Source organism: Pinus tabuliformis, chromosome X (genome assembly GCF_031772625.1).
Source record: "Pinus tabuliformis cultivar Carrire ecotype Pingquan chromosome X, CPIR1, whole genome shotgun sequence".
In the NCBI taxonomy this organism is placed as follows: Eukaryota; Viridiplantae; Streptophyta; class Pinopsida; order Pinales; family Pinaceae; genus Pinus; species Pinus tabuliformis.
The window spans coordinates 33,520,356-33,543,696 of record NC_142308.1 but is presented as its reverse complement, the minus strand read 5'-3'; the positions used below and the strand labels follow the sequence as shown (position 1 = coordinate 33,543,696).

Below are 23,341 nucleotides of genomic sequence, written 5' to 3'. Positions count from 1 at the left end.
TTGATTCTTTACATGCATAGCAGAGTGAATTTAACTATTATAGTTTCCATAATAATTCTTTGGTAGAGGATATGAATGCTTCATTTTAAGTCATTATGTCTTAGTCGGCTGTTTGACTACTCATGCCTGTGACGACTTTGTTGGTTTCTTCCTTAGATGCAAGTATAAAGGATTTTCTTCATAATGGCAATGCTGCTTATAGTGTCCGCACGTTGACCATTTCTTTGATTTGCTGACAGGCTTCTCTGTCGACTTGTTAGGCCTAGCTAGCTTCTATAATGTGTAGCTTGATTTTTATAGTTGAATTATTTGTAATGTTTTGGCCCTGCTTCAGTATGCAAGTTGTTTTGTCTCTTCATAATTTTTACTCAAGTTTGAATGAAAATTACATACTTCAGATGCCAAAATTGAGACACACAGCTTGCATAATCAGTTCTAACTTCTGCCTATGGCCTGTTAACACTCAATCTAGCAGGGTTCCAAAAAGGCAACTACTAGACCAAGTGGCAACAATGGGACAAGGACCCACTGTCACCTCACCCGATGTCCCCTGCTCTTACAGACTTTCACCAATGGGAGGAGTCCTGGTATAAGGAAATCACTAGGAGGGATTTGATAGGATATAGAGTGATTACTAAGGCCCATTCACAAGAGAGACTCAAATAATAGGCTTGCTTGCTTTAGAAGCAAGGTAAGGGGCTCTCTAGGAAAGGCTCAAGAGAGGCTAGATCTAGGGCTTAGAGGTATTTTTTAACAAAGGATGTCCTAGACCTAAGGCTCTTTGGGGAATAGAAGGATCTCTCTTAAGGTCTTGTGAGGTAACAAGCATATAAAAGGTTGGGACCACAAGAGAGACCTAGAAGACCCAAGCAAGGCCTAGGGTTTATGATGATCATCAACAATAGGACTAGGTCAAATAAGGATGAGAGAAAAGGGTCATGAGAGATTAACTTACTTTGAGTTTTCAAGCACAATAAACCCTTTGGAATGTCGCTAACCTAAGGAGACCTAGACCAAAACGGTTTCAAGAATAGGGCTTGGTGTTTCTCTAAAACGAATTGTGGGATTGACTTCAAATTTGTAGGGAATGTGAAGGACACCCCAGCGCAGCTCCTCATCAATTCGCTGAGCAAACCAATGGCTAGATTCGAAATCGTTGGATGCCTAGGTAGGCCGTCTAGGGTTATGGCATGAAAATTTAAGAAAGGAGAAGAGTTTATGGTGATCCCCAAGGACTTGTAGACAAGTGCCTTGCAAATTGAGGAGAATGGAATCAAAGTGATTTTGATTTAGGATTTTTGCTCTTCCAAGGAGCCTTATTGCAACTTAGCATGCCCTAGAGAAGTAGCTACAAGGTGACAACAAGGATTTATACTTAGTTGTGCAAATTCAATGGAGTTTCAAGGTCAAAGTTTTACAACCCATCTCTAGGAACATTCGATCTTCTTACCAAGATGAATAAGGCAAGATTACATGTGTTCAAGAATTTCACATCAACAATTAGGGCACAAAATAATCCAAGCATAACGTTCCATACATTAGACAAATTACATGAAAATTTTCACATAAGAAAGCACTTACATGACAAGAAGATTATATCCATCCATTAGACTTGCAAAAATGAAGCTCCAAGACAAATAACAAATATCCAAACATCAAAATGCATCAATTGATCTCCAATTTGTCCATCAAATTGCAGGTCTGAGTTCTTTTCTCCAAAGAGATACAAATCCAAGTGATGATGAGGAATGAAATGAACCTCTCATCAATTTATATGATCCTCTAAGGGATTCGAATTGCCTAATTAGGCCTAATGATGCCCCTAATAATAAAATAATGTACAAATAACAACACTTTGGTGACAAGCCCACCAAATAGCTCCATAATAAGAATAATAAGCCTCTCAGGGGGGCCGAAATGATAGATACAATAGCTAGGAGGGCCATTGAAAGGCCTAGTGAAGTTCTTCATGTGCCAAAATGAGTGGAAGGGCTCCAAAAATAGTAATGAAGGGGATCACCCATTGATCTCCAAGCAAATGACTTGTGGTGCTCCCAAGTGGTTGTGGGGGCACAAAAACATCCTCATGCGTCTCCAACTGAATCGAACAAGCATGTATCCCATCTGCAAGGGGTGAAACAATGATGCAAGTCCTCCCTTTGTCTCCCATCGTGAGACAAAATCCCATTTGGGCCTTGGATCAACTGGCAAGTGTGTGGTCAGTTGGGCAAGGTGGTCCAGGTGCATCATCATCATCAAACAAGTGGAACACGAGCGAGCAATGAATGGTGATGAAGGATCCCATGGCATGGAAATCCGCTCTTTCTATAGTGGAGGCCCATGGCGCTCAACACACCCTACAAATCCAATCTGACCATCTAGATAACTTGGACCCCGTATAGGGAGACCAAACCCCAAGACGAAGATCCATCTGCAATCTTGTATAAGATCCAATGTGTCTCGTCACCTTCCAGCACAACAATTCATTAGTGCAATTGAGTAAATGAGCTTACAAACCATGGAACCAAGTGGACACTTCATAGTGCCATGCCCTTCCATAATGGGCTTTGTTACCGCTCAATTTAGTACGGGTCCTAGGTTGGGTTCCTATGGGACTACTACTAGATCAAGTGGCAACAATGGGACAAGGACCCATTGTCACCTCAGTCGATGTCCCCTTCTTTATATGGACTTTCACTAGCCCCTTTTTCATAAATAATGGGGGCTGACGGGGCATCCTCCCGAACTATAGATGTAAAAACAAGAATGTCAACTTCTGAGTGGCATAACTTTTGCATATGGACTCTGATTGACGCGCTTCTTGCGTCATTGGAAATGTTTTTGTGTAGAATAGCATGAAAATGTGTGATGCTAAAGTGACAAAGTTTTACCCCCAAAAAATGTCGTTTGATGCGTCAAAACGCTCCCGGAAGGTTTCAGACCCTGTTTCGCCAAACTACGTCACACGGAAAAACGGTCCTGTAAGCTAATTCCTCCACTTTTTCCACTCCAAATGCATCAAGATGGATGGCAAACAATATAATGATCCAATTCAGATTAGTATTCTCCTTCCTTAAGAAGTGATTGTATGATGTTATCCTACCTCAAGGGTTTTCTGTAGATCATAATAAAAATATATTTCCATTCTAGCAATCTCTTGTGTTATTTCTTGGGCATATTTTGCAAGCTTAATATATTTGCAAGTCATATCTACTACATACTTGGTCATCAATGCCTATTTTGGGTATTCTCCAAGTCAATACCTTACCTTTCAATGACAACCACATGAAATTTTTATATTCTTGGGAGCCTTCCACTTCTTGATATACTTCCACCACCAAATTGGACCTCGAGGATCTGGTATAAACAACGAGTTATAGCCAATTCAAGTTGTGTAATGTCCACCAAATTTATTACAATCCCAAGCCAGTGAGTCTGGATCTTCTCTTAATCTGATATGCGCCCTCTTTAGTTTCACATTATAAGAATTGTTGCTTGAGGTCCTTCTAGCCCCACTGCTTAAGCCCTGCAACCACCCTTGAGACCAAATAACCAGTAGATTTTAGATATTCTACTTGTGAAAGTGTACAAATACCGTGTCTTGAAAATCTGCAATCATTTCTTTTGGTCAGGCCTGCCTTTCCACCCTCAGAATGGCATGCACTCCCAATCTGACATGAGTACCCTTACCAACCTTCCCTACTAAATTATTACTAATAGCCAGAAAAGCCAAAACAAGAGATTTCCACTAATTTGAAACATTCATTATAAGCTTCCTTTGAAATGTGAAGGACATGGGAATGGGCTTATCATTTGATTTTTCAAGACATTGGTTTCTATAGTGCCCAAATTTGTGACTTCTTATGATGATTTCTCTTTGAACCTTCTTCGGGTTTTTTGTTTCCTTCTATCATCTTGAAATGAGTTGAATAAGCATTGGAGATAGCATTTTCTTCCTCTTCTTGATTTCCTCTTATTAGAGCAAGTCAGGCTTCTTCTTGAGTACAGGCAAACCATAATTCTTCAAAAGATGGAGCCTCTTTCCAACTATTAATACCAGCTGCAAAAACATTCCAAGATTTGGGTAATCCTAGTATGGTTGATATTACAAGTTCCTTATCAAGAATAATTTCATCAATTGCTTGAAGTTCATCTCTTAAATAGGGGATTCTCACAAAATATGAAGATATAATATCATCTTTTGTCATCTCGATAATTCAAAGCTCATTCTTTAAGCTTGCTACTTGACCAATATTATTATTGTAAATAGTTTGGAGAGAACTTCATACATTTTCTTTGAGGTGTCTTGACTGGTTATGTAGGGAGTCAGATTTTCCTTTACTGAATCCACAATGAGGCCCATGGCTATAATGTCATTCTCCTTGAATTTTTCTTTTTTAGCATCATCTTTAGGTTCTTTAACTTTTCCCTATGCAACGTGCAAGACTTTGTTCCTAGCAAGGATAAGACCCATCCTTGTCTTCCAGGCTCTAAACTTTGAAGCTCCTTGAAGCTTACTTTTTTATTTCATTGATGATGCCATCAATACACTTGTTAATGTCATTCTTGTAGTCTTCAATAGGTCTCTTTCTTAGCTTGCTTTTGATGATTGTTCCAAGGCGCTAGCTACAACTTTTTTTAATGATGCTTCAAAGGTTCTTGATACTTCTTGCTTCAATGATGGTCCCAAAAGACTTTTATAAGATCAGAGAGAGAGATCCTATTTTAAAATAATGATAAATGATGTCTTGCAAAAGCCTTCAAAAGATCTTCCAAGATGCTTCTTTCAAGATGTCTTCAAATGTCTTTTCCCAATTTGCCTTCCTTTAAGATGAATGGTGAGCTTTCTTTCCTAATAGATTCTCTTTATATCCTTCCTTGTATCCTTTCCAAGGTGATATAGAACAAATGATCTTCATGCTGCCTTTTTCCTTCCTTACCTTCACTCTGAATCTATTTTAGAAAATCAAAAGGAAGAAATGTTTTTCTTACTTTGATAATAGCTTGTGATAATTTCATTTATATTATCTTCTTTTCATCAAGCAACTATCAAACCATAAAGAACATGAAGATCACAAGAAAAATAGAACACAGTATCTAGGCTCTCAGCCAAGGCAAAACCGCTTTCCAAGGGGAAAACCCAATCACACACTTCTTTGTATAGAGTCAAGTCAAAATTGAGACATCCAAGACCCAAACCAAGAACTTCCACCAAGCACCAAGTCAGCCCTTCAAAGTATCTCCTCCAAAAGAATCAAAGTCTTATCCAAGTCAACGAAGGTCAAAGTGTCTTTCTTCTGCGACTTTCAAGGTCTTAGCCTAGGACTTCAGTCTTACACCCCCAGCCTATAATTTGTGCCTGTAGCAGCCACAAAACCCTAGAAATTTCGTATGTGTGAGCTAAATTAGGTCAAAAACAATCTTTTTGTCCTTCGCTTGAGTTCTCTTCCTTACTTCTTGCCTTCGCTTGTCTTTTCCTTCTAATTTTGGTGCAGATTGAAAGTGCTTCTCAATTGCCTCCAAATAGGTCGAATTCTCTTCCTATTTATACCTTCTTCAAGGTTCGAATGTGTTAGTTTTTGTAGCATCGGATGTGCTTTAGCCTTGAAATTTTGTGGAGAGGCTAGAATACATGAGACCTCCAAAACCTAGAAAGCGTTTCTAGAAATTCTGCCTAGAAATAACTTAATTAGATTATTAACCAGTTTTTAAATATTTCCTAAGTCTAAACTTACTGAATATGTTAATTAATCAGAATTAATTAATTCAAAGCATGAATGATCTAGAAACTCACACAGATCGTCTTCAAGTTAATCCTAGCTATTGATTAAGATTTAATCTTGGTCGTTGGAGTCCTAACAGAGGATTATAAGAAGTCGATGGGCACTTGGAGAAGACAGTTGAGTAGTTTGATTTCCAGAGTAGTAGCAGTCAGTTGCCGGAGAGAGAGCCAGTGAGATCAAAGCAGTGAGTGAGGGGCAGGGACAATGATCAGGAGGAAGTTTTCTAGATTCAGAGAGACAGCAACAAGAGTGTCGAGTTATTCCCAGTGAGGCAGCGCAAAGGACTGTGCAGTTGCTTCAAATTGGCAGTTTGATTTGCTGGAGAGAAATTCATTCTTAGTTCCAGAGGTCGAATAGAGGTTCCAAAGTGCCGGAGAGACGATTTCCTCAATAGAGGCAGGCATAACGACTTCATCAAAGACAAATTCGAGCCACACGTGTGGGAGACAACACAGAAGGGCCGACGCTAGGGTTTGGACGACTAGTTTTTTGAAGGTTAGTTGTGTCGGGATTGCTTGTGGAGGAAAGATAATTTCCCTTCAATAATTTTGCCCAAAATTTCTTGCTGTGGATTGGCAGTTTCAGGCATCCAGATTGTACTCAGATTTTCACTACTACATAATAATAAAAACCCTCACTGCTACACCGGTTTTCCCAAGTTGGGTTTTTCCGAGGACATTTGTCCAAAAATAATTGTCTCATATTTTATGTGTGTGTGCTAGCATTTCTCAGTTTCCAGCGCATTATTTTTCCACAGTATTTTATTTGTGAAGGTTGCAGTGTGTTTATTTCGATATTTGTCGTAGCAGATAAATTGTTAAATTAATTAACAATTAGGAGAAATAATACCAGTTGCTACAATAGGATTCTGGTTTGTGGAATTTTCACAGAATGGGCCTCTTCTAGGCCGACTTGGTTTGGGGAGTCCAAAAATAGTAATTTAAAATCAAATTTAATATTTTTTTCTTGATACAATGTACCCATAAGGGTCTTATATATATGATATGCACTATATTGATTCAATAAACCCTAGAGCATGAAGAACATGCTTGACCTAATTGACAAAATAAAATAGAGCATGAAACCCATGCTTTCAAAATTATATTTTCTCTTTCTTTTTGCTTACAGATATATAATGATGTAAGTACAATAACAATAATGATGATCGAGCATAGTTACATTTCTACGGTTCACCTGATTTGGGCTACGTCCACAGATAAATAGCCAATCCTTCCTTTTATTCCATCTAGCAAAATGAAGGGACACCACATTTGTCGCAACCTCCTCTTTTCTCTCTTATAGTCTCCTCTCTCTCAATTACAATGCTCCCTCAATAATATGCAGCCGCAATACAATTCTCTTGTAAAAGGAGGGTTTCCTTCTAAAGAAGAAAACGCTAACATAACATCCACCATCGAATATATGACCTAATGATGAATGGTTTAGATTGACTATAAAATTACAATATTTTACTTCAAAGCATAGGTGGAGTGCTCTGAAGTAAAGCTAGATATGGATCATCATAGGGCTGTAGGCTAGCTGGTTGACTAATGAGAGAAAAAAATTCTCCTAGGGGTTACCCACTTTGGTGGGTAACATGCCACAAAATAATTGGTGGGAATCCAATAGCCTCGTTGCCTTGTAGTATAGCATTATAACTGTTGAACATAAAAAAGATAATAGACCATTTACATAAATCGTGTGATTGCAATTACTCACAACATGTACATTGAAATACATTTTGTGTGACTGTTGGATTCAACTTCCAAGGTCTCTTGGACTTATCATGACTGTTGCTCTTCACTTGAGGCTTTTCGCCTTCCTCTCAAGTGAATATGTCAAATTGGCATAACCCAAGAGGATTATGTTTCCAACATTCCTCCCTCTAATCCGAAGGGTTGTATTTAAGTCCAGGAAGAGAGCTAAAATACAAAAGTGTATGGCAGCCAATGGGTGGATGTGCTCTCTGAAATGGTGGTTTAAGTAAGACCACAAACCAAAAGAGATAGCAAAAGTCAAAGTCTTCTACCGGTGGTGGTTCAATGCTGAAGCCTGAACACCAACTCTAGAAATTGGCTTGAAGCAGTTCCTGGAACAATTCCGAATTTGGCTAGAAATTGAAGTCTTCTATGAATTGGAAGTGTTCTTTGATGATGGTTTAAATATGACCCCAAACTAATGAGATGTGTAGCAGAAGCCGAAGTCTTCTACCGGCGGTGGTTTAAGGGAGGCCACCAACCAAATCATGCTATATCTGGCTACAACTATGAATCAAGCTCTAGGCTTTAGCGGTTGGCTATGGTCCTAGTTGTGGCTCAAGCGCACTTGATATAACTTCAAAACTAGTAATTGACTATCAATTTCGCTATCAAATACAGGGTGAGAAGATGAAAATATCTTTACTGCAAGATGTATCAATACTTGAGAATGGACTCTGTTAGCGCTTGAAATTTCACCTTAGGCTGAAAAAGGTAAATTCCAAGGCAACATCAAACCACTTAGCCTCGTAGCTAGCCCTACGGGGCAGGAGAGGGCTCTCTCCGGTCTATCTCGATAAAGATCTTCAAAGGGCGAGATAACCAATAAGGAAACATTGATTTTACGCTAGTAAACTGATAAAAGGTTTGAATTGGGAAGTTTTAAGATTTTGGTGGAAAATCGGGGAAAGGCAATTTTGGGTGCGGGGATTGGACACAGTTTTTGCAGGGGGTTCTTTGGGGCAAGGTAGGAGACTGTATTGATGCCTTTGAATTAAGTGAATGGATAGGAATGACCGGTGAGGGGCTAAAGAGAGCAAGAAACCTTCAAGAGTTCTCTTTAGACAGATGAAAACATAAATATTAAGCAAACTTAAAAGCAGAGCATGGCAATCATGAATTCTACTTTAACACTTCATTTGCCTAATTTGCAGAAGGAAAAGTGAGAAGATGAATCACATAACAAACTTACAAGTACAAAGAGAAACACACCATCAATACATGTAACCACAGGAATCCCAAAAAGGACTGCAAAACCCTGGTCTTTCTTCTTTTGCCAAAATTGCAGAGATACAATGAGTAATACAATAGAGCTTTCTTCCTCAAGAGTCCAACCCTCCAACCTCTGAAAATGACTAAGAAAATACATAATATAGGCAAGCTAACACCTTTCCTTGCCTCTAGGGGTCGAGCTCATCCTTCGAGGAGCTGTTTCAACCAATTCTAAACTGAGCACTAAAATCTAGGCAGTCAAAACAACTTGCCTCTATAAGCTAGGAAACCAATTCATTCATTAAATGTTTGTTATTTCATGAATGAATCTTCTAGAAGAGATAAATAAGTGTCATGTCATCATGAAAATACATTAATTACATCAAAGAGGGTGAAAAATCCCATCACAAGTCAAAACTGGTCAAAGCTGGGCGAATTCCTGAGCTGTAAATGAATTCCTGTTAAAACTGCCCAACGGGTCGCGCCCTCTTTCTGAACGGGTCGCGCTACTTTGGAGCTGATTTTGAGGTACTTCCAGGTGTCCAAATGAGTTAAAAGTGGGCTTGTTGGAAAGGTCTGGATGTCTACTTTCCAACCCAAGTGGAATTTCTGAATTTGGTGGTCATTTGCCCCTCCAAAATTGCAATCTCCCAACACTGCTTCATGTATGTCAAAAAGGTGGCAGAAAGTCATTTTTTGCTTGTTTTTTGATTTTTTGGAGGCCCAAAACTTGGTGAAATTTCTTGGCAATGGCTGAGCAAGTGTATCTTTGCATGACAAATCCAAAAATGCTGATTTTTCCCAAAAAGGAGTTGCCCAATGAAAGGGTCGCACGCAGCGCGCGACCCGTTGGTGGAGAAAACCTGTGTTTGGCACAAAAAATTCCCAATTGACAAAATTTTCTCCAAATTTCTTGAAATTTGGGCTGGGAGTCCCCAATAAAGTACCATGCTCAGTCAAAGAGGCTTTGGCCAAAATTTGGAGTGGATCGGGCTTTTTCCGTCGTTTTAGTGCCTTGGCCAACCTCCTTGGATCTGGCGATTGTATTTTTGACATTTCTCTAAAACCATGACACCTGTGCAAAAAGTGAAGGAGGTTTTTCTTCTTTGGCATGTTGTGGACAAAAACCTCTCTCATTTTTCCAAAATTCATCTTTGATTTCTCTGAAACATCTTTTGAGTGAAACTTATCCCGATGTGTGGAACAAGGGATTTTGCCGAAATGAAGCGAAATGAAGGGGATAAGGGGCTTCTAAATTCTTGGGGAAATTTTTGGAAGTAGGGAGGGATGTTAGGAAACAGGGGAAAGTGGAATCGCGGAGATCGAGTGAGGGGAAGGGGTACAAAAGGGCAAAACACAGGCCCAACCTAGAAAATTGCCAGGTTGTAGCTAGAAACTAGGGTTTGTGCGAAAATGAAGAATTTGGGGAATCTCAGTGATGGGAAGTATTTAATAAGGTACTTTAAGGATAGGGGAAGGTGTATGAACATCAGGATACAAGTTTTGCCGATGATTTGACCGTCCGAGAGAAATTGCCTTCAAAACCCTAGGAGAGGGAAATGACCTTACCTAGGCGCAACTGAAGCATGAACAAGGTGTAAAATGACTCATTAGAACTTGACATGATGATGACAACCCTATGAATGATGATAAACTCAGCTGAATGGTGACATGGACCAACATTTGGACAACTTTAGAAGGAGTGAAAGCAAACCCTAGACCTAATGCCTAGTGACCAAATTTTGCTTGAAAATTCTTTGAAATGACAAAATTTGACTTGGAAACTCTGAGACCACTTTGTAAGAGCATATTTGATCACTGGAGGAAGGCTGGAAACACTGACACTAACAGACTCTAACCAATATATTTTCTTAGTTGTTGATGACCATTGCCAAGAAGTGATACATCCAAAGTGAATCTCTGCTCTTGCAGGAGTCTTATGTCTGGAACATTTGTCTAAATGATGACTATGTTTTCCACTATGCTCACAAGGGTGAAGATAAAAACATTGATTTTTCACATGGCCAACCTGATCACAATGTTGGCATCTAGGAATCTGAAGTGGTTGTGGAGTAGGTGAAGATGAACCATCCTAAAGAAACCTAGCATTTTGACACTAGATTGATTTGTAGTCTAGAATGTGAAGGGACACTTCCTTTTCATATCCAAGACTAATGCTATGCTTGTTGTGAATGAATTTTTTCCAAGGTTTGATAATGAGTTTGGGAAGTTCAAGTGGAACTTCCGTGTCTTCATGTGAATCTGATCCTAAATTGCATCATTGATCTGATGAACTGTTGGCTGCTAATGGGAATCAATCTCAAACGTAAAATTGTCCTGAACAAGAAGCAGTTCAAAATGTTGATTTCTTTGTTTTAGTTCGTCTTGTTGGCGCTGAGATTCAAGTTGCAAAAATTCAATCTTGTCTTGTGCATTTTGTAAACAGTTCAAATATCAGCGAGTGGACTTGCTGAATTTTACTGTGTCATGAACAGTGGAGTATTAAAAGTGCTCAGTAACTCTTGTAATCCATCAGGCCTTTCCATTTCTCAAGCTTAGCAAATAAAGAGTGTTGGCTTCAAAATGAGTGATTTCCAAGCCTTTATATCTCTCTTGAATATATTTCTGAACAGCGATCGAACTAGCAGCAAGAAACACCTGCTCTTTCTTGTGGAAAATCCTAGCTACAAGGGCAATAGATATGTTCATTGAATGACTTGAGAGAACTGCTCTACAGCACTAGCACCATTGCTAGCTGATCCGAATCGGATCCATAAACGACTGTCAAAGAACCGTGACTAAACCAAGTCGAACAAATCTCGAATGAAATCCAAAACAGCAATCGAAAACACCCTGAACCAGTGGCCATGGCAGCTGGTGTGGAACGACGAGGACCTCGGTCAAAGCGCGTTGACCGAGGCCCATGGAGACTGCACAGGAGGTCGATGTAGCCCCTGGGAGCCTCAGAATGGGAAAAGGAGCTGGTTTTCGATGCGCGATTAGCGCTGGGCGAACAGGGCTGAAATGGTAGAGCCTTAAGCACTCGGTCATGTTGGGAGCCAGAGGACCGTGGGCGAAGAAACGAAAAGCGCCATCGTACGAAGGTGGGACCCACGACCTGGAAACCGGCGATTTGATCGGGGCGCCCTTAAACGGTAAGAGGTTTTGGAGAAAGCGGAGCGATCACACTCAGCGATCGACTCGTGGCAGCGGGGGTGAGAGAAAAACCGCCATGATCGCGCATTATCGATCGAGCAAGTCAACTGCACTCGACGTGCGTATGACGTTGGATCTAGAGGAGCCTAGATCGAATGGCTAAGATTGTGCCCGATAGACAGAAGCGAAATCGACTGGGAATTAAGCCGCGATTTAAGGGGATTTGGAATCCGTTGACCGCCACGATGGAGAAAGAAACGAATCGACGAAGCGGCTGGCGCTATTCCAATGAGGACACGTGGCTACTTCCTGAGCGTTCATGCTGACGCCGAACAGGGAACTCCAATCGACGCAGGAGGGAGAGGAACCGAATAGGCATGGGGGTCGAATGGCTAAAGCCATGAACAGAGACAGCCGAATGGGATTCAGAGAGAGAGAGCGAAGAGTCCAAGCGACCAAGAGAGACAGTGAACAGTGAACTTTGAGAGGAGGACTGAGCACAGAGAGCAGTGAATCCAAGCAAAGGAGACAGAGGGTCGAGCTGACCACAGGCAGCATCGAGCACCAGAGAGCTTGAAGAATCAAGCCTTCCCATAGAGGAATCTGTTCGGATTGAGCATCACAGTTGGCTCTTTCCACTGTAGATCGAGGGTCACAGAGCGGGTAGGAAGAACAAGAGTCTGTGTACTCCAAGTGGCTTGGGGAATCCAAGAACCACCCTGCCAAGCAAAATCTGCTTCAGGAGAACTCATATTGAGTCCCTGCATTGTAATTTCTCTGTTGAAAGACACAATAAAACAAGGCCACCACTAAAACTGGACCGGAGACGTAGCCCTGGAGAATAGGGTGAACTCCTTATTAAAAATTGTGTCTTTGTGTTGCTTACTATATTTCTTTGTTGTCTTTCTATTTATTTTCTGTGTATTGGCAATCTGATCGATCCGTTGCTTCAATAACACAGAACACACACACCAACACATGGGTCTGTAATACCTTTTTGTTTAATAAATCTTCAACTAAGGTCACTCATAGGGTGATTATCAGATCAAGTGGTATCAGAGCTCTAGGCTGTAAGGTTGGACAAGCTTGTGTTGGTTTAGCTGTGAATGCTCACTAGATCAAAGCTCAAATTAGGAGGAGAGTTGGTGGAAACTAATCCTGAAATTGGGAGAGTCTATTCTCGAAAGACAATGTCAGAAGAAGGTTCTATAGGGCCAGACCCTCAATTCATAGAAAGTTTCCTAGCTATAAAGTCCATGGTAGAAGAAATGTATAGGGACTTTAGAAAGCATAAGGGTGAAGATTCATCAGGCTCTAAGCAAGATAAAGAAGAAGATGAATCTCATTCCCATGACCACTCAAAAGGAAAGGGGAAAGAAGAAAGCTTCCCTACACCTCCTATTAGCCCTGTGCATAATAAGAAGGCATCTTTGATTAAGTTAGATGTTAAATTTGATCTGCCTATATATGATGGAGAGCTAAATGCTAACAATTGGATTAGACAAATTGATGTGTATTGCAGAGTACAAAATATAGACTCAGACAAGAGCAAGATTCAGCTGGCAAGCCTTCGCCTAGGGGGCACTGCCTTGGTTTGGTGGGAAGGCAGAACCCAAGCTGATATGAGGAAGCATGGTAAGACCATCTCTGTCTGGAGTGAATTTGTTACTGCAATCAAAAAGCAGTTCTATCCATTGGCCTACATGCAACAAGCCATGATGAGTTGGCAAACTCTTCGGCAGTTGAAAGGGCAAAGTGTACAAGGGTATACTCAAGAGTTCCGAAAGAGAGCATTGATGTTGGGTATTTCATTAGACTCACCAGAAACTCTTTTGAAGTACATTGGTGGTCTACACAGCTACATGAGGCATACCATCCTCATGTTTAATCCCACTAGTATAGATGAGGTATCTATACAAGCTACTCATCTAGAAACTAGAGGAAAGAATGGAAATCCAGAAGTTGGGGGACCATCGCAACCCACTGTAAGCAAGAGCAAGGAGAAAAGAAAGCAGAAGTGGAAAGCAAGGAAGACTAGCGCTGCACAGAAAGGCAAAGCCTCATGCACTCACTGTAAAAAGGAGGGGCATGATGATGAGCACTGTTGGATTCTGCATCTAGAGCTGAGACCTAAGAAGTTCGAGGGCAAGAAGAAGAAGACTACTGCAGCTATTCAGAAGGATTTGGGGTCAGACTCGGGAGATGAAACAATCATTGCAGCCACAGGTATAAAAGGTAAGAATTCTGAAGCATCTACTAGTAATTCTGCTCAATCTGTTATTGATGAAGAACATGAGAGAAAAAGGCATGAGCTTTTCCATATTCGAGTTGTTTCCAAAAATCAAAAGATTGATACTTTGTTTGATAGTGGCTCACAAGTAAATCTGATTTCTGAAGCAATTGTAAAGAAATTGGGATTAGCAACTACACCTCATAAGAAGCCATACCCATTAGGATGGTTGAATGATAAAGCACTACTACAAGTGACTAGACAGTGCAAACTCAAGTTTTCTTTTGGGTCAGCATTTGTAGATGAGGTTGAGTTAGATATAATTCCTCTGGATATATGTGGAATTGTTTTAGGAAGTCCCTTGTATGATAGAAAGGCTATTTTCTATAGAGCAGAGAACAAGTATCTACTTGTTAAAGATGGAATCGAATACTTTGTAAGAGCTCATAAGCTCAAGAATAATTATACTCTCATAAACTCAGGACAGATGAAAAGAATGATAAATTTATGCAAACAGTTCTTATTGATGGTTGTAAAGGAAAAGAAAACTGATAAAACAAATGTATTTGAGGGCTGTAATTCTGATCAACAATTTGATATAGAAAATATTGTTTTTGAGTATGATGTCTTGTTTCAAGAACCTTAAGGTCTGCCACCCAAAAAGGGAATAGTACATGATATTATTTTGCAGCAAGATGTTCCTTTGCCTAACATTGGGATGTACAAGTTATCTGCTTTAGAGAATGCTGAAATCAAGAAGCAGGTGCAGGAGTTGCTCGAGAAAGGGTTCATGAGGGCTAGCACATCACCATGTGGGTCACCAATCGTTTTGGTGAGAAAGAAAGATGGCTCGTGGAGAATGTGCATTGATTACCGAGCACTGAATAAGATAACAATAAAAAATCGTTATCTCCTTCCTCGCTTAGACGATCTTTTAGATCAATTGAAGGAAGCTATTTATTTCACCAAGCTGGACTTGCACAGTGGATACCATCAGGTCAGAGTTGCAGAGCAAGATGCATGGAAGACTACTTTCAAAACAAAGCAGGGATTGTATGAATGGCTGGTTATGCCTTTTGGCTTGACCAATGCCCCTGCTACTTTCATGAGATTAATGAATGATGTACTCAGACCTTTTCTTGATGATTTTGTTATTGTGTATCTGGATGACATTTTGATTTTTAGTAAAACGTGGGAAGAACATTTAAAGCATGTTAAGCAGACATTAGATGTTTTGAAAAGAGAAAAACTTTATGTTAAACTCTCCAAATGTGAATTTGGCAAAACTTCTCTAAATTATTTGGGTCATATAGTAGGGGGAGGTGAATTGAAAATAGATCCCTCTAAAGTGGCAGTCATTGTAAACTGGCCTAAACCCAAGTCTACTACAGAAGTGAGAAGCTTCTTAGGAGCAGCACAATATTGGAGGAAGTTCATTTCAACTTTTTCCTCAATTGCCACTCCCTTACATGCTTTGACAGGATTGAACAAGGTGTTTCAGTGGGGAGGCAAACAGCAGAAAGCCTTCGACACCTTGAAAGAAAAAATTAGTACAACCCCTGTACTAGCACTGCCAGATCTACAAAGACCATTTGAGGTCTAAACTGATGCCAGTGACTATGCCATGGGAGCAGTGTTGACACAACACGGTAAACCCATATGTTATCATTTTGAGACATTTAATCCTGCAGTAGTCAACTATCCTACCTATGATAAAGAATTGTATGCATTAGTTCAGAGTGTGAAAAGGTGGAAACATTACTTAATGGGCAAAGAAACAGTAATACATACTGATCATCAGCCACTTCAATATCTACACTCCCAAACTAAGTTGCAACAATCAAGACATTACAGATGGATGGGTTTTCTATAACAGTTTCATTTAGTCATCAGATATAAAAAGGGCATACATAACAAGGTTGCAGACATGTTATCTAGACCCATTATAAATGCATCTACCATACTTAAGCATAATTTTGTGCTGCATGAAAGCTACATAGAACAGTATGCTCAGGACATGGACTTTAAAGATGTATATGCAACTTTGAGTCAAGGCAAAAGAGTAGAAGAATTGGACTATCATGTGAAGGACCGACTCTTATATCATTGTGGGAAACTCTGCATTCCACAAACTGAGAGAGCAAAGATAATTAGGGAAGCACACACTTCTCTGATATCAGGTCACTTTGGGGTAAGTAAAACAGTTGCACAGCTGCAAAGGTTCTGCTATTGGCCAAGAATGAGTGAGACAGTTTCTAGATATGTAAAGGGGTGTGCTATGTGTGCTAAAAGCAAGCCCAACAACAGAAAACTAGGCTTGTACACTCCATTGCCAGTTCCTTCTCACCCTTGGGAAAGCATTTCCATGGATTTTGTTGGAGGACTACCTAAATCTAGGAAGGGTCATGATTATCTATATGTTGTTGTGGATAGGTTCAACAAAATGTGTATTTTGATACCCTGTAGTAAACAGATTACAGCTGAACAAACTGCAAAATTATTCTTTGAACATGTATGGGTTCATTTTGGATTACCCACTTCTATTATATCCGATCGAGACACCCAATTTGTGAGAAAGTTTTGTTCCACTCTGTGGGAACTAATGGACACCAAATTAAAGAAAAGCACAGCTTTTCATCCACAAACAGATGGCCAGACAGAAGTGGTTAACAGGACAGTGATCCAGTTACTGAGAGGATATTGCAGCAAGCACCCTAAGCTTTGAGATGAACACTTGTGTTATGTGCAGCATGCTTACAATAGAGCCAAACACTCTTCTACCCAGAGATCTCCTTTTGAGACCTGCTTTGGTTTCATACCAAGGTCTCCCTTGGATTTTGTCTTTGGTAAAGATACCATGGTTGATGGACACAGTGATGTGGACAGGGCAACTAGGTTCATTGAACAGATCCAGAGATCCACCAGGCAGTACAGGAACAGCTAGAAAAGAGCCAGGCCAAGTACAAGGCTAGGCATGATAAGCATCGGATGGAGCATAGTTTTCAAGTTGGAGACCAAGTGTGGCTGCATATCAGCAAGGATCGGATGCAAGGTGAAGGTAAGAAGCTAAAACCTATCAGGTATGGACCCTTCAGAATACTTGAGAAGATTGGGGAGAATGCTTTTGGCCTTGATCTGCCAGCTTACATGCACATCTACTCAGTCGTGAACGCAGATTGCTTGAGGTTGTTTGAACCTTCAATGATTGAGGACCCTGAAGAGCAGAGTCAATTGGCTTCTGTTGATGACCTGCTACCTGAATATTTTAATGAGTTGCAAGAAGATACAGTGCTAGACAGGAAGGTAAGGACGATGCGCAGTGGACAGGTGGAATACCTCAAGATTGGGTTTAAAGGTTCGAAGCCAAGCAGTGCGAAGTGGGTTGAGATTGGACAAGTGAGACAACAGTTTCCTCACGTAGTCGATGCTTGAAGAAAACCAACTTTTGGTGGTCCAAACGCTTTTCAGTAGGGAGGTCATGATCCGAATCAGATCCATAAACGACTGTCAAAGAACCGTGACTAAACCAAGTCGAACAAATCTCGAATGAAATCCAAAACAACAATCGAAAATACCCTGAACCAGTGGCCATGGCAGCCGGCATGGAACGACGAGGACCTCGGTCAAAGCGCGCTGACCGAGGCCCATGGAGACTGCGCAGGAGGTCGATGTAGCCCCTGGGAGCCCCGGAATGGGAAAAGGAGCCGGTTTTCGATGCGCGCATCGCTGGGCGAACAGGGCTGAAATGGTAGAGCCTTAAGCACTCGGTCATGTTGGGAGCCAAAGGACCGTGGGCGGAGAAACGAAAAGCGCCATCGTATGAAGGTGGGACCCACGACCTGGAAACTGGCGGTTTGATCATAACTCTCCCTTGAATGGTAAGAGGTTTTGGAGAAAGCAGAGCGATCACACTCAGCGATCGACGCGTGGCAGCGGAGGTGAGAGAAAAACCGCCGTGATCGCGCGTTATCGGTCGAGCAAGTCAACCGCGCTCAACGTGCGTATGACGTTGGATCTGGAGGAGCCCATATCGGACGGCTGAGATTGCGCGCGATAGACAGAAGCGGAGTCGACAGGGAATTAAGCCGTGATTTAAGGGGATTTGGAATCCGTTGACTGCCACGATGGAGAAAGAAACGAATCGACGAATCGGCCGGCGCTCTTCCAATGAGAACACATGGCTACTTCCTGAGCGTTCATGCTGACACCGAGCAAGGAACTCCAATTGACGCAGGTGGGAGAGGAACCGAACAGGCATGGAGGTCGAATGGCTAAAGCCATGAACAGAGACAACCGAATGGGATTCAGAGAGGGAGCGAAGAGTCCAAGCGACCAAGAGAGACAGTGAACAGTGAACCCTGAGAGGAGGATTAAGCATAGAGAGCAGTAAAGCCAAGCAGAGGAGATAGAGGGTCGAGCTGACCACAGGCAACATCGAGCACCAGAGAGCTTGAAGAATCAAGCCTTCCCATAGAGGAATCTGTCCGGATTGAGCATCACAGTTGGCTGTTTCCACTGTAGACCGATGGTCACAAAGCTAGTAGGAAGAACAAGAGTCTGTGTACTCCAAGTGGCTTGGGGAATCCAAGAACCACCCTGCCAAGCAAAATCTGTTTCAGGAGAACTCATATTGAGTCCCTGCATTGTAATTTCTCTGCTGAAAGACACAATAAAACAAGGCCACCACTGAAGCTGGACCGGAGACGTAGCCCTGGAGAATAGGGTGAACTCCTTATTAAAAACTGTTTGTGTCTTTGTGTTGCTTACTGTATTTCTCTGCTGTCTTTCTATTTATTTTCTGTGTATTGGCAATCTGATCGATCCGTTGCTTCAATAACACAGAACACACACACCAGCACATGGGTCTGTAATACCTTTTTGTTTAATAAATCTTCAACTGAGGTCACTCATAGGGTGATTATCAGATCACTAGCAATGACAGGAATATTTACAGCATCAGAAATTAGCTTGAGCAGGTCTATTTCAGAACCTTGCCCTGCCCATCACAATCTATAAAATTTCACCAATTCCTCGCTATTCAACTGCTTCTGTGTAAGATAAATCCCATTCTGAACAGCTTCAACTATCTCAAATAAACTCCAGCAAACTACACAAATGAGGAAAAAGGATTAATTGTTCACTGAGAGCGTTGATTCTATCTTCCCACCTCAACCTCTTGGGTGCATGTTGTTTACCCCCCTGCTCTGCTGGTGTATAGGTCCAGGGATTGATCCTATTGGAGGGACTCTCAATGTCTTCAAAGGCGAAGAGTAATGATAATAACCTGATGAAGTTGGAGGACACCGTTGTGGAAACTGGTGGTGGATCTTATTGAAGCAATGCTGCCAAGAACGAGAGTTCTAGATGAACTAGGGTCAAGAAGTGACCCAGAGAAACTCCAGTCAGTAAGTTTCACAAGCTGATAATCCATGGCATTAAACCCTGGGATCATGATGCTGATGACTTCTAAAGTCATGGAGAGATAGATCCACATTGCCAGGATGAGGATTCTGTCATCTGTCCAAGCCATGATGGCATCAACCCATGCTAGGATGAAGATTCCGGCATCAACCCATTACACGATGAGGATTCTATCTCTGCATTCACTTCTCTCTAATTCGCCACCTACATTAACTTGTTACTCCTTTCCTTATTGAATATTCTTGGCGATATTTTGATGGCAAATGTAATTGCGATAATGGAAAAGAAAAAGATTGCAGATTTTTTCCAAACACGAGAGAGAACACAAATATATTGGATTTTATTTTGCAGCTGCAACTACAGGATATGGGCTTGAATCTGAGCAAATGATATTCCTGGTTATGGAATGGATTCTAGCAAAAGAGATACATTACGGAGGCCCTGCTGCGGCATATGAATACTGAATAGCTATGGTCTCCAAAATTCGGGGTATAAATTCCCGCTAAGATGGAGTTAAGGAGCCACTAAGAAGGTTGCTATCAAGTTTGTCAATTGACAATGCAATTATCATCGATGTTCGAACCATTTTTTAAGAATGTAATGTGTGGCAACCTCCTGAGTTCTGCAGCACTGCAAGAATTAGTTAATAGATTTCTCGTTGATTCTGTTGCATTTAAGGCATCTGTGTTGTTATTCTGCTCACAAGCCACGTGCAGGGGGAGTCGAGCCATCGGCACTGGCCTTCAAGAACACTGCACTGTATCACCACAAGATACTGCTAAAGAAAGAGAGGCCTCCCAATCAATTGGACAATAACAAGCCAACAGTATTAAATACTAACGAAGCAGTCATGGTCCGAGCAGAAGCAAAATCTCACTATACCACTTCCAATTCCATTGCCACAACTCTGCGGCCAAATTCATGAAGGATATAGAAAGGTTGAGTCAATAAGCTAAGTGGAAGGATCTCCAATGAGTTGACAGTAGATGTTACCTTGATATCTCGATATTGATTGAAGGAATTGAAAACCATTACAATGGGCAGGGCGACAGAGTCCAAGAGAAGCACTCAACAGGAAATGCCACAGAAAGTGTGAGCATGATTTCACAGAGCCATGGGAAACTGTTCGAGCAGAAACCCAAAAATATGTGATGTGAAAGTAAAGAAGCTCCTGGCAGACAATATCATGGAGTTCTCAATAGAAATCACCGAGACAATGAAGATAACCCAGGCTGCATAAGGAGCGCTGAGGAAAGCCACAAAACCATGGCTCAGACATAAACAGACCACAAAAGAGGTATTTGGAGATGGTCCTGTAGACAACCACAAGATCTCTGAGGGGTCAAAATTGTTAAGCAACAAAGCACAAACTGGTTCAGAGGCAAAAAAAATGGTAGAATTGCAGAGAGACGGGTTTGAACAGGAATGATGCAGTTATCAGAACCACCACTGCTCTGATACCACTATTGAACATACGTAAAGAATAATAGGCCATTTAGAAAAACCGTGTGATTGCATATTACTTGCAAAATATACATTTAAATACATTTTGTGAGACCATTAATTTCAATTTCCAAGGTCTCTTGCACTTCTCATGACTGTTTGCCTTCATTTGAGGCTTTTCGCCTTGCTCTCAAGTGAATGTGCCAAATTCACAATAACCCAAGAGGATTATGTTTCCATTACTAACTGCTCAACTGCTCATGTTGAACACACTGAGATTTAATCATATAAATGAAAGGCGTGCAGAGGAATCTTGGTCTATATGTAAAAAAAGCTGGCTTCTTTCTGTGCAGTAGATGTACCATGATATTGGTTGGAGGTATCTGCCCAGTATACTTTTTGAATCTTGCTGAACACTCTGCCTCTTTGCTTGTGCATATGCTCTTAAGAGTCATGAGGGATGAAAGCATACAAGGAAAGATTAGGCTGATTTCCAATATGCATTGCAGAATGACATTTATCTATCTGAATGATACATTTACCAGTGTATGCTATTGGTCTGGAAGAAATTGGTTTCTACAGACCTGACATACCAAACTGCAAATTTTCATGAATTTATATGTTCTATTGTGGGAAATTCTAGAGAGGAATTTTTATAGTTTTTTCTGAAGTTTTAAGGTTACTGTTGAAATAAGACATGAACAGAATCTAGGAAGGTAGGAAAATTTTATGTTATTACGTGTATTTCTCTGGTATTTTAGATACTTTTCACTTTCTATATAGATTCATTTAATCCAGTCAAAACAATACTGTAGGGAGTTAGATAAAAAAGAAAAAGATCCAATTTATTTTTTATTATCTGTCCTTGAGCTTTATCTTTTACAGATCTGTCCTAAACAAGCATTTAGCTTCAAATAAAAGTTGATAAAATTGTCTCAACTTTCTAGGTATCTGAAAATGAGGAAAACTAAATCAAATGAAAGCAATGATCTAAGTGATATGAAGCAGAACGGAGGTTCTGTAAAATATGTCATCCTGGAAAATATGGATGAAGACATTGATGGAGCCACAGTCTGAAAGGTGATAGTGTGTAAACGAAAAGGTAATGCTCCATCTGTCCATGTCCCTGAAAAATGTGTTTGTTAGTGCATTTTGAATTTCACATATCCCTATGATTGAACATATTTTATGCTTCAAAATAAAATATTCTGGTTGATTTGCTTATTTTAGTTGATAAATTTCAATGCTTTTGTGCATGCTCAGTGCTTGAAGGACTCAACTAGATTGGTTCCTTTATTGCCTCATTGTTGACAGTTTGGATCTGTGAGCGGGTAATCCATTTGTGTATTACCGGGTAAGTTCTGTCCTTCTGTCTAACCTTTCAAGAAAGTTAATGGTCATTTATTTATATCTAATCTTATTGTATTGTATTGCCAGGGCCAACATGTATTTATTGATAGATGTAGCTGGCATAGAATTGACTTTGTATTCTTGGAGTAAGTTGTCTTATTGTTGAAATAAAAGCAAAGCACCGAGATTGAAAGGTTCTATTTCAGTTTCTTTTAGCTAAACCTGAAGCAATAAGCAGAGGTCAATGTTCCTAAGAATATTTGCGACAGGTTTCAGCATGTATCAAAAGAAAGTTTATTTTCTTAATCATTGTCTGATATAGATTTGGAGCCCCAAATTTGACATTGTGTAATATTTCTTATTCCAGATATTCTGGTTAACATGATTTAAGGAATTCATTTTTACTAGTTACGTTTTCTATCTTTTGAATAGACCAACAACAAAACCCTGGCCACACCATATGGGTCCATGTTACCATTTTTTTAATTCATCAAATTATTGATATACGAGTGCAATTACAGATATGACCTTTCAACCCTTCTTCCAATGTACATGGCGACAACAATATATGTAAGCCTTTCATCTTCACGAGGATTTTATGTTACTTCTCGTGGAGGACCTGACTATGAGTTAAGCTTTAATTTCTTCTATATGGAAGCTGATTTCAGTCGCATTATGTCGTGACATATCAGATTCAGAAGCAAGAAATTATCAAGCTTAGACAAATTTAGAACTTGGAGTGCACTTGCACATATTTCCCTCATTGAGAGTGATGTGTGTTTCAGCATGGAAACTCCATGTTTCAAAGTTATTGAAAATGTTCAAATGTACCAAACACATATCAAGCATGTATGAATCAAGTTGTTATTGATGAATTTTCTGTAGTAATGAATATGTCTTCTATAAGAAGCTGTGGTCAACGTTTATATGTATCAATGTTCAAGTTTTTGGAGCTTTTACCTTGGGATGTTTGTGGTAGATTTCATGAT

General features: G+C 40.4%; 1 protein-coding gene across 3 annotated transcripts in view; it reads left to right on the top strand.

Moving 5' to 3' along the window:
* Positions 1-23,002, top strand: part of LOC149138193 (Nucleotide/sugar transporter family protein) — a 256,676-nt gene extending 233,674 nt beyond the window's left edge. For 2 of the 3 annotated variants that reach the window (XM_089446672.1, XM_089446670.1), the window contains 3 exons: positions 21,950-22,104; positions 22,266-22,356; positions 22,440-23,002. In XM_089446672.1, the coding sequence (XP_089302798.1) occupies positions 21,950-22,079 (130 nt within the window). In that variant the 3' untranslated portion in view covers positions 22,080-22,104; positions 22,266-22,356; positions 22,440-23,002. The remainder of the gene's footprint in view (positions 1-21,949; positions 22,105-22,265; positions 22,357-22,439) is intronic. The other variant, XM_089446671.1, reaches the window with a different exon arrangement.
* Positions 23,003-23,341: the final 339 nt, after the last annotated feature.